We start from the raw sequence: 12,015 nt of genomic DNA on the forward strand, positions 1-12,015 counted from the left end.
GCAGTTATGTTTTTTGGGGCATTTTCAGATTCCCTGCCTGAAGGACAACCTTTGGGGGGTTGTTTTTTCTTTGTTTTCAAGGACTTTGAAGGAGACTGGACTGTACAGCCATCGTCACAAGCTAGCTGGCTCCCTGTCTGGGGGGATGAAGAGGAAGTTATCTATAGCTATTGCTCTCCTGGGTGGATCAAGGGTGGTGATACTAGATGAACCAACCACAGGGGTGGATCCATGCTCTCGGAGAAGTATTTGGGAAATTATCTCCAAGAATAAAAAAGGTACCGTGACGAGATGAGATGCTGCTTAGTGGCAAAGGTGATTCGTATCACCTTTGCAAATATGGTATCAGTGGCTTTGAACTGTGAGTTTTGGAGACTACAGAGAACGAATTGCGGGAGACTGGGATTTTACAGGCCCTCTGGGTGCATCCTGGTTGGTTTCTGTAAATTCACAGTGTCATTTGAAAATTAACTTTACCAGCATATACAATTTACAATACAGTAACTTTCAGCTTCTGTCTAATGTTGCCTTTCATCCAATTTCACTAATAATTACAAAAAAGCACAGTTGATTTTCACCTGATACTCTCTCCCCTCATTTGGCATAGCTTTCACCTGTCTCGTGTGTTTATTCTGTGGTGGCTGATATCAGCTTTGTGTTTTCCAGGCAGAACCATCATTCTCTCAACACATCACTTGGATGAAGCAGAAGTTCTGAGTGACCGAATCGCCTTCCTAGAGCATGGAGGGCTCAAATGTTGTGGTTCACCGTTCTACCTCAAGGAAACATTTGGTGATGGATACCACCTGACACTCACAAAAAAGAAGGTTTGTGTCTGAGTTGGTCCTAAATTTTCAGCATCTTGGATGGGAAAATGAGTCAGTCGTATGACATGAAGGAAGGAGGCAAGCCATAGTGTCCCACAGAAATGAAGCATGTTGCAGAAGGTTCTTCTCAGTCTTAGGTGTCTGCAGTGGAATGGTTGTTTCAGTAGAATTTCATTTTCATGGAATAACTTCTTTATGCGACCACTTTATGCCTGAGTGAAAGTGGGATGTGTTTTGGGTTGAAACCCTTGGTTTTGGCCACACAGGTTCAAGAATATGCTAGACTGTTTCCTTGGTAAGGAAACATTTTTTTCCAGTAAGATCATTTTTTCCTAGGCACCAACCATTGAGATACCTGGGTTACAGTGCACTGTGCTCTCTGGCTCGCTCTGCCTGTCCCATGCTGGTATTCATGTACTTTTTTTTTTTTTTTTTATTCATAAAGAAGTTTCCTTCAGAAAGACAGCCTATGTGGAGAGTTCTCCAAAAGACAGGAGTCCTATCTTCAGTCCCTTTACACAAAGCCTTGCAGCATTAACAGACAAAGCACAGGTCTGAATTTGAGCCTCCTGTATCCCAGGTGCATGATGGAGTCCTTTTTATCCTCCCTTCCCCACTGGACCTTAGCTTCCTTTCGTGTCCCATGATCACGATCTGGCACTGCTGGGGGCAGAGGCAGAGATTTGCCTGTTTGCGAGCCGGCATGGAGCTGAGCTAGAGCTCTCAGCGGCTTCATCTCTGAGAGAGGCCATCAAGGCTTGTTCAGGGACGCAGGCACTTACAGCTATATTGGCAGGAGATGAATGACAGATCCAAGAATGGTAGCGGTACCAAAGAACTATTGAGGATCTGGATGTGAGGACACTGCTAACAGAATGTGTGGCCCCCACTTCCCTCGAAGCAGAGGGAGGCTCTCCAGGGGGGCCACTGGACCAGCCTTTGTGGCCCTTGGAAAAGAGGAATGTCAGTGCTCTGCTTTGTTGAGAAAGAACAGGGTCTCTTTGAGAGTTAAAGGCAAAGCCGAGTGTAGAGTGTGGATTCTGGAGTTCAGAGAAATAAAGCAGATGCGAAGTCTATCGATAGTATCTGGCCTGAGGCAAAATGTTCTGCTTGCAAGGAGGGGGAAACTCTCCTCTTGACAGCATTTATTACAGTGCTGTTGGTAGCCCCAGCACAGAGAATAACTTGCAGATACTGTAAGAGATCAGCCCCTCTTCCAAATTGCTGGCAGTATAGATAGAGAAAATGAAAAAAGACCCATTTGCAAACCCTATTTTTCATGGGAAAAGAGTGTATGTGTGCTGGCAGCCGAGTTCTAAGTCTGCTGACTTGTGGTTAGGCTTTTTTCCTGTTGCACTACAAACCCCCTAACCAGTGGAAAGTGGTCTATTCAGCCCACTACTAGCATCTCTGTAGACAGAAAGGGCCCAGCGAGGTCTTGGATGGACCAAGATGGGCACACCCCTCTCTTCTCAAGAGCCAGACACCCACTTTCATCTACTTCTGATATTTAAACTGAAGTGTTGCATCCCTGGACTGAGATCACCTACTGGTTATTCTATGGGACAGGATTTGGGCTAAATCATGTGATAGGAAGTTTGACCTCACAGCCTTCGGTGACCAGTGTTTTCCTCCTTTTTCAGAACATGATAGAGGAGTGTGACACCACAGCAGTGACCTCCTTGATCCAGTCCCACCTCCCGGAGGCTTATCTCAAGGAGGATATTGGTGGAGAGCTCGTGTATGTGCTTCCCCCCTTCAAGTCCACAGTCTCAGGGGCCTACCAGGCGCTTCTCAGAGCCCTCGATTCCAGCTTGAGTGATCTCAACCTTGGTTGCTACGGGATTTCAAACACAACTGTGGAAGAGGTATGAGCTGTTATGGAGATTAACTTCACAGCACTGCATAGCTCTGCTTTCTGGGCTAGATGGTGGCATGTTTTCAATGTGAGAGTTGGAGGCAGGGGAAGAAGTGGTTTGGTTGTTGTCATGGTTTAGGTTACACTTAGGAACATGAAAGTGTGTAGATCATAGAATCATAGAATGGTTTGGGTTGGAAGGGACCCTCAAGATCATCGAGTTCCAACCCCCCTGCCATGGGCAGGGGCACCTTCCACTAGACCAGGTTGCTCAAAGCCCCATCCAACCTGGCCTTGAACACCTTCAGGGATGGGGCATCCACAGCTTCTCTGGGCAACCTGTTCCAGTGCCTCACCACCCTCAGGTATTCATAAATCTATACATATACTATTGCACAAAGTGTACCACTCTCTTACATTGCTAAGACTTTTTGGCATTTTACCCAGAAAATGAGAGGCTGGAGTTAGACTTAGGAGAGAAGGCAATGATGTGTTTCTCTTTGAACTTTTCTCCTGGTCCCCACAAATCTGGATTTGTCTGCAGATGCAGTCAGCAGGGAGGGCGTTAGCAAACTAAGTGATAAACTTCAGCATGGATGCTGTATTGTACAAATGAGGCACGTGTTGCATCTTGGAGTAACACAGGCACCTTTCTGCCCGTGGGAAATCTCTGGTCAAATAAACACAAACATTTAGTTGCATAAGAAACACAAAATAACTTTAAATGATGAGCAGTGATGATCTGTGTCTTGCAGAAAGGAGGGAGAGAGATTTTTACCTTTCTGCTCAGAAATTCTTGCTTGCTTTTTAAGTGTTTTCCTAAGGCGGCAAGAACGAGTTATGCAGTGTGTACCATGTGCAGCTTGGCTGCCACAACTGTGCACGCTCCCAGCATGGAGGCAGCCGGGATTGTCAGAGGCTACTGGGGAAAACATCCCCGGGAAACAGCCCTCCTTCTTTTTTCACTGGTGCCATGCAGGGAGAGCCGCCTGTGTGCTGCCCACTGCGTGGGCGTGGGGGGAGTAGACTTATGTAGGGCCTGAGCTGAAGCGCAGCTTAATTTACACCTACTCAGTAGTCACGTAGTAGGTGGTATGAGGACGAGGTAAGTCCAGGGGGCGGCTGCAAAAGTTTAAGAATCCACTGGTGCAACAGGAGAGAGACAGGTGGTGACAAGGAGCTGGACAACAATAATTTTATACTGGGAAAAAAAACCAAGTTAATTTCTCTTGCAGAGCACAAAGGGAACTGAAAGAGGATTGTAATTCACAATTGTTGCACCAACTACAGCTACAAAGTAGGAGAGTGAATTCTGATTATATTGGTAAATGGAGTAATTTGGACCAATTTTCCTTCATATTTTCTTGCTCTATAGGTGTTTCTCAATCTGACAAAAGAGCTAGGGAAGGACCAGCAAGAAGTTGCTGAACTGCCCCAACAGCTGCCTGGATCCAGTGGTCAAACTGGTAGTGATGAAACATCTATGAGCACGGATACCTTCACAGAAAGAGACGGTACTAAATTACCTCCAGGTTTTATTCCAGATTTGTCGCAGATGCAGACAGTGACAGATGGACTGATTTGAGCTCCCTGTCCTCTTTCTTTGTTGAAAACCACATTTCACCCAACCAGGAATCACAAAACCAATAAATCACTAGAAGTAAAACACTCAACAGTTGTTTAGACCCACTGGTTTGGAAAAGTCTGAATCACAGAATAAATTACAGAGGCATTCTGTTTGCACCCACCTTCCTTTAAATTGATCCAGATTTTAATCTACTCAAATACAATGTGTGGGTGAAAGAGCAAATGTATACGTCTGGAAGTAATTGCTGTAATTGATGTAGAGGATTATTTCTACATAACTAGTAGGACTGGAGAGAAACTTTGTGGCAACCCCTTAGCCTGTTGCAAAAGCAGCACAGCTCTGAGCTGGGTCCTCCTCTGCTTTTTGCTGTGTCCCAGCTGTTGCAGTATGGTGAAACAGCTCAAAGGGCCAGTCAGTGGGATAAACTCGGTCAGAAGACAATCCAGCTACACCAGTATCCCTGAGGGTTTGTGAGCTGCAAAAGGTGGCATGGCCCAAAAATGAGCAAATACCTGGCTGAACAACCTTTCGCACAGAGTAGAAACAAATTTTTACTTATGAATCCACCATTTATAGTTAAGGAAGCAGATAAGGGACAACACAGAGGTATTTTCATACTCGTTTCTCAAAGCTGACCTGTACTGTAAATGTTATTGTAAACAGTAACTCATGCATGTAGAGAAGTGGTTTGTGTCATCCCTAATGAGAGCACTGAAAAGGATTTGCTTCGTGTTGTGTTATATAGGTTAATATTTCATAAAGAGGGATAGGTTACACAAGGTTTGGCTCTGCTTTTAGTATACCACAATCCTGTCCATGCAAATCACTTTGTGTGCCTTGTTTCCTTGTTTCAGAATTAATTCTCTTATTGATTTGCCTGAGGACCTGCTTTCTAAATTATGAACATTTTCAGTTTGCAAATATAAAAGAATAATACGTTTTCCCTGTAAGTTGCAGCTGGGTAGGTAGGATGTAGATAACTTGTTGCATCTGGAAGCCTGTGTTCTTCTCGCAAGATCTCAAAATGAATTCACTACATGTACGCGTTTGAAATTAAACAAAAAGATGGTGTTATATGAGCTTATGACTCAAGAGCCAAAATCTGACTCCTGTCCCATGCGTCTGTTCCAATTTAGTAGTTTTGATTTGCCATCTGTAAAGGAGTACAGGAAGCTAAATATATTCCCAGGGTACTATAGCCATCAGTTCCCTGCATCTCACAAATACTGATCCATGACAAAATTCATTCTTCTTTTGTACCCAGATCAGCTCCTGATTAGATCAAAAAGCCTGCAGGGTTTGCCGTTGCTGCTTAAGAAGACATCAGCTTTGTTCATTAAGAGGTTCCACCACACCCGGCGGGATGTCAGAGGCTTCATTGCTCAGGTCATCCTTCCGGTCCTCTTTGTGATGGCTGCGATGGGACTTGGGACGCTGAGAACTAAGGAGACTGAATATCCCGAGCTGATTCTTTCCCCCTCTCTGTACGGCACATCCGACCAGGCAGACTTCTTTGGGTGAGTGGTGTTCTTTGTGATCCTTAAACCTGTTTGTTTATAAAGAGCCAGTTTACTATCAGGAGTATTTCTAAGCAGACCCAGTGGAAAAGTGTTACGCAGATAATAGGTAGCTATTTTATCTGTGTAGTTGTTACACAGACAACGTACAGAAATCCTGTTCCTAAGGGGTCTCTCAAGGAGACGCTTTGGCTCAGACCAGCAATCAGAAAGCTTTAGAAAAACAGCCTCTCGGTTGGAATTAACTGTGAAATGTGAGGAATATTCTGTGTTTGCCATTGGAGTCCTCCGGCTTCTGACAGCCATACCATCTCAGGGGGATTTTCTTAATATATTTACTCTTCCCCCAATGTGAAGTGGAGGTCCCCACATCAGTTGTCTCCAACATTACAACTCTGGGATCACATTCTATCCATCTGGTGAACTGTCGGCATTGCCCTCTCCTGCCCAGGCCCCACTAGTCCAAGGCAGGCGGTCATTTGAAGGTCGTGCGGTTTTCAGTGTGATTAAGATGTCACCACTGAATTATTTCATTGTGCTTAAAAATTCTATTACCAAAATTATCATAGAATGGTTTAGGCTGGAAGGGACCTTAAATATCATCCAGTTCCAAACCCCCTGCCGTGGGCAGGGACACCTTCCGCTAGACCAGGTTGCTCAAAGGCCCATCAAACCTGGCCTTGAACTTATAATTTGTATCATTCTGATTTCATGATGTGACCTGCTCTCTTTCTCCAGTGGTTCTCAGCTTTAAGTCAGAAATATAAAATTTAGCTCTAAAGCAAGCATGGCTGCTCTTAGGTGTTCTTTCCCAGGACTGCTCATGCCTTTCCAATTCAGTCCTGCTAGATGAGGGAATGAGCCAGAACTGCATGTCTGAGTCCTCTGTTCCTAATGTTCTCTGCTTCTCCTGACGGATCATTGCTAGAGAGCTGGGTCAGAAGCAAGAAGCATCTTCTTGAATCACCAAAACCAAATGGACTTCACAAATGAGAGAGCAGACTGAGTCAAGGCTGGAAATAGTGCCTGAAAATTGCAATAGATGCCTTTTCCCTGAAAACAGAATCCTGATTGTCCAAAAGTTCATCAGTATCTTGCTTAGATCTAGAGGCAGCAAATCGCTGGAGTAGCTGTGCAGGTCTAAGTGATGAGCAGTCCTTTTAAACCTGTGTGACTGCCCTCATGTACTGCATGTACTCAAGTGGTTTGCAGGGCTAGCACCATGATTAACCATTTATTTAGCATCTTAAATAAATCCTGTTTCATTCAGACACAGTTTTTCTCTGCTCAGTGGCAGTGGAAGTACCTTGAACATTTTTTCTTTTTTCTTTTTTTTTTTTTTCCTTTCTTTGTTAAATCTTAGGAATTTTAATGAAACCACAGATGCTTTAGTCTCTTCGATGCTTGCTTTCCCTGGAACGGATAATACATGCATGAATGAAAGCAATTCGTAAGTAGTTCTTGGTTTTCTTCCACTTGAATTCTGAATCTGCAAGAGAATTGACATAGCGGTATTAGCCATTAGATCTTAATAACCATCTTTGATCATCTGCAGAATTTTCATACATTGGTGCCACATCCAGAGGGGGAAAAAAAAATCTTCTGCCTCTCTTCAGCTTGACTTGCAGGCTCTTTCAGCTCATTAGGACATGTCTAACTGGCCTTCTGCAGGCAGGCACAAGCTCGTGCTGCTTGCAGACTTGAACTGGCGGGGTGCAAGTCAGTTCTGAGCAGGGAGCTGTGTAGTCATGATTGGTGTGAAGCAGACCTCAGCCCTGCTGTGAGAGCCTGCGTGGTTCCTATGCGGCTTGGAGTGAAGGCTTGCATCTGCCAGCACAGAACTGTAGATGTTCTTGAAGACAGGAAACTATACTGTGCTTTAAGGCTGAGACTGGGACTTCCACACGGTCCCAGGACATTGACACTGGTGTTCTCTGCTTGCCTCAAGAGGTACTCACCACCATAAGTGGACTCCTGTATTAGTATGAGTAGTAAGGGAGCAGCTTTGGTGGTGGCAGGATGCCAGGATGAGAGCAAACTATTCTCAAACCTGGGAAGTAGTCCCTGCCTCCCCAGTAATCCCAGTTATAACACTGAGCCCACCCAGAAAGTTCTCAGTGTAGCTTTTGTTATCTATATCTAAAAGCTGCGCCATGAGGGTTGGTTTGGTTTGGGGCTCTGCAGATAATTTTTCAAGGAATTGGTAGTATAATCCTGGGCAGACTTGCATGCTCATGCATGCCACATATCTGCAGGCAAATATTTATACTGAGTATTTACAGTGACTGCCTAGTCAATGCAGTCCATCACAGGACTCCCCAGTTATTGCAATGACAATAGCCCTTATTTCTGCACTGTAAAATGATTTGGGCCTTCGCGTGCTAACTCCTTACACTGTCTGCTGTGGGAATGAAGCGGTGTCTGGGTTCCTTCTAATCAGCTGAACAAATCCAGGCACAGAGAGCAGTAGCAAAGGCTCTCTGCCGAGAGGCACCGAAGGCAGCACAAGGATGGATATTCCCTGAAGCACCCAGAGCTGACAAGAAGGTCTGCTTTTCTGCTGAAGCTGCTCACTGCCATCCTTGCTGTCATTAAACATGACAGCAATTAGCATCGTTTGCACACCTGAGCATAGAGAACCTCAAAGGAAAATGTGTTCATTTTCAGGCAGTGTTTAAAGGAGGACATGCTTGGGCAGTGGATTATCAGTGGAAACCAGAGAACTAAGTATTCTGACTGCAACTGCACAAATGGCATCCAGGTAATTTGAATAAACCCAAAAAAGAGGGAGTTTGGGGGGGATATTTGGGGGGCCTTGTATGTTGGGAGTGGTTTTGTGGACAGGCATGATACTGTGGGGAACTCAGTGTTCGGATTCCTCCTGTCTCTTTTTGGCCTTGTTGATTTTGTACACTGGTTAACCACTGTCTGCACCAGTTTGGGGGACAGGAAAGGAAAGAGCATTCTCAGAAGATTCGCTTGCTAATATATCTGCCTTCTTCCCCGTGGTGGGAAAAGGCTTAATGGTGTTTTTGAATGTTGTATGATTGTCCCATTTAGCAGAGGTGAAACATGTATTCAAGAGGAAAATTGCGTTTTATACAAGCACCGTCATTATATGAATGCACAGCTGTTATTGCTGTTTGCTCTTCAGAATTTAACTTTATGCAAAGTCTAGATCCATCTGCTTTTACTCTGCTCCTTCTTATAAATAGTAATGATTAATAACATTCGTTATTTGCATTATGGTGCTACATACAGAACTAGATATGGACACTGCTGGGCTTAGTGTCTTTATATGCACATGGGGAAAAGGCAGATTCTGCCCCAATGATGTTACGATTTTACAGTCCAGTTTGAAGTTGAGCTCTCCTCCCTCCAGTGGTCTTCAACTATCTTCAGCTTTTTTCCAGTAGGAAATCAGACTTAAGGTGCAATGTGATGCCATTTGTAAGATTAAAGCAGGTACTTAGTTGAATGTTCCTAGTCATTCCCTAAAATGCAGCTATTTTATGCCGTTTTCTGGACATACGCTTAATTTCACTTCATTAAAAGCATTGCCATAATTTCTTCGGTAGGTCAGGGTAATGTTCAAAGCTGATTCTCACCTCTAGCAGACACAGGCAAGTGTTCCTCAGCATGAAGGAAGCTATTTTGTGTATTCTGAGGCAAAGTTATGAACAGATACACAATGGGGGAGGCCAGGGGTTTTGTTACGGATGAACTGAAAGAAGTAGCCAGCATACTGTCTGGTAGGACACTTCAACCTTACAAAACAGTTGATGTGACTTTGACCCTCAGCATCTAAATTATATATTCAGGAGTAATCCCAGGTTTCTCTGAAGGTCTGGAAAATATTCCCAATGACTGACAGTAAAGCAAAAATGTAGAGTGTAGCTGCTGTGAAATGCAAGATGAGAGTTTGAGGTTACCACGAAGTTTTCTGCTCCGTGAGTTGTTTTGCCCTCTGCTGTTGTCTGTGCAGTCACTCTGATGATCTGCGAAGTAGGATCAGCCTTAATTCAGCGAAAATCTTCCCACGTAGCATGAAGCACATGTAAGGTCTCACTGATGTCAGTAGAACTGAAGTGTAGATTTAAGCAAAGGTTGTGCTTAAGCACCTCGCTAAACACGTTCAGCGCAGCATGCAGGGATGTATGCCATGTGTCTTTGCACCCTGATTTGCAAATCATCAGCTTCTGTAGGAATCAGTCCCAGGACCAGAATGTTGCCATTGCCTGCTCTCAATCTGGTCCTGATATGCTAGTTTTTAGTTAAAAGACAGACACTAACATTTTTGTTCATTTGTCTCTGCTCAGACATGTCCTCAGACAAACTACACTCCCCCTCACAGAAGAACCTTCTCCACACGGACACTTTATAACCTTACAGGGCACAATGTGGAGACCTACATTCTGGCAACTACCAAAGACTTCCTGCAAAAACGGTACAGCATAAATCTCCGGTCCTTCTCTGAATTGTACTGGGAGCAGCCTTTTATACATGTCATATCCATTGGGCTTGAAAAGGTGACAGTGCAGGAGGGGTTTAGAAGGCCCTGTCTGCTGATGGTGTCTGTGAATCTGGTGAAAGGAGGTGAAATGTGCTGCAATCATGGAGTTAAAGATAATGGTCTGTGCAAGTGCTCTGCTTGATCATAGCAGAGATAGCCTAGGGATAACGTATCAATCACCTCATAGGCTGATGGCTGGATCCACAGACAAACCTTTGTCTGACTCAGAAATGCTTAAAAAGAGGAAAATCTGACACAGCCTGTCACGAAGTAAACCCTGGGGAGAGACTTTCCTCCAAGTTTGATTCTCTGAAGAGTCTCAGTGTGTGCTTCACTTAAACAAGTGCATCTATTCCAGTGAAATTAGAGGCTGAACATTTTCTTGCACCATGGGGTTGTTAGAGCTATTAGTGTGTCTGGACTCTGCAATACAGCTTTGTCTTGGGGCAAAAATAGCCTGCCATTAAGGTTGTCAAGGGATATGTTCATCTGCCACTGATTTAAAATGAGCTGCTTGTCTTCTGGCTAAGAAGCAGTCATCGTATTCTGATGTGGTAGGCAAGCGGGTTTGGAGTCCACGTGGCTCCAAAATGTTTCTCAAATGGAGGCTTTCAGCACAGTTTTGTGATAGTGCTGCCAAGTTTGTTTCCCTTTTTTCCCCCCAAATAAGGAGCCCTGCAGCAGCATTGCCTTGGCCATGCACTATGTACTGGGTTAAGTTCTTTTAAGTCAAGCTAGAATTAACTGGGGTGACGGTGGCATGCTAACGTGCACCAACCAAAGGTATTAAAGCTTTTGAATGAGGGTAGCAACGCATTTCCCTCTGGTTTTCACTCAGGTATGGTGGCTGGAGCTTCGGGCTGCCTTTGACAACAGATCTCCAGTTTGATATCAGACCGGTGCCCCCCAACAGAACATTGACTAAGGTAACTAACCTCCCCCTGCTCATCCTAGCATGGGAAGCATGAGACCCAAGAGAAGTGATGTTGAGTTCAGAGCTATTTCAGAAAATAAAGCAAAACCTTCTGAAATCTGCAGCTTGGCGTGGGAGAGATGACTTGCAGTTCATTTTCTTTCTTCTCCCCATTCTTTTTTATTGGTCTGACTTCTCTTGCTAGCAGGAGACAATTTTTCTGCTGTCATAATTTTATTCTACAGAGGTGGAAAGATCAATTAGTAGCACCTTTATCTCATGAGAGAATGTATGTACCTTAACTAGGGCTGGCTGGTGTATTCTGATATATCCGTTTCTCTGTTTCTGCTCAGTGAAAATGTTGTAACGCATCCATGTTAAAAGCACCAAGGCTGAAATCTGAGGTAGCAGGGAAATGCAAAAGAATTAACAAGATCCTGTATCTTATTGCAAAACGTAGCTACCAGGAGAGTGTTCCTGCAAGAGCAGAGCTCTTTTCAGAGGTGGCTCCAATAAAAGAGAATCACAGGGTTTATTGTTTCACTAACACTCAGAGCTCATGTAATGAATTTGCAGATACTTTCACCCCTCCAATCTTGCAGCTTCATCTTAGATCTGAAAGCATTGCTGTTTGCTTATCACATGTCAGGTTTAATACCTGGAAACCTTGATAGTGTTGGAAGCAGGGCAGGCTCCAGTCCTTGCTCTGCTTGGGCAAGGAGAATGAAATCACTGAGCACGCAGGACGTGGGGATATACAGAGGTGGATGCTGTGGGCTGTGTTTCAGCCTCTAACTTT

At 44.4% G+C, this 12,015-nt stretch overlaps 1 protein-coding gene across 1 annotated transcript in view; it reads left to right on the forward strand.

Moving 5' to 3' along the window:
* ABCA12 (ATP-binding cassette, sub-family A (ABC1), member 12) overlaps window positions 1-12,015 on the forward strand; it is a 53,504-nt gene that overhangs the window by 23,785 nt on the left and 17,704 nt on the right. Inside the window, exons 22-30 of the mRNA XM_009887567.1 lie at window positions 82-278; window positions 667-827; window positions 2,471-2,695; window positions 4,061-4,199; window positions 5,538-5,790; window positions 7,154-7,240; window positions 8,458-8,551; window positions 10,110-10,237; window positions 11,142-11,229. Of these exons, the coding sequence (XP_009885869.1) occupies window positions 82-278; window positions 667-827; window positions 2,471-2,695; window positions 4,061-4,199; window positions 5,538-5,790; window positions 7,154-7,240; window positions 8,458-8,551; window positions 10,110-10,237; window positions 11,142-11,229 (1,372 nt within the window). The remainder of the gene's footprint in view (window positions 1-81; window positions 279-666; window positions 828-2,470; window positions 2,696-4,060; window positions 4,200-5,537; window positions 5,791-7,153; window positions 7,241-8,457; window positions 8,552-10,109; window positions 10,238-11,141; window positions 11,230-12,015) is intronic.

Source organism: Charadrius vociferus, unplaced genomic scaffold, assembly GCF_000708025.1.
Source record: "Charadrius vociferus isolate BGI_N301 unplaced genomic scaffold, ASM70802v2 scaffold136, whole genome shotgun sequence".
Classification (NCBI taxonomy): domain Eukaryota; kingdom Metazoa; phylum Chordata; class Aves; order Charadriiformes; family Charadriidae; genus Charadrius; species Charadrius vociferus.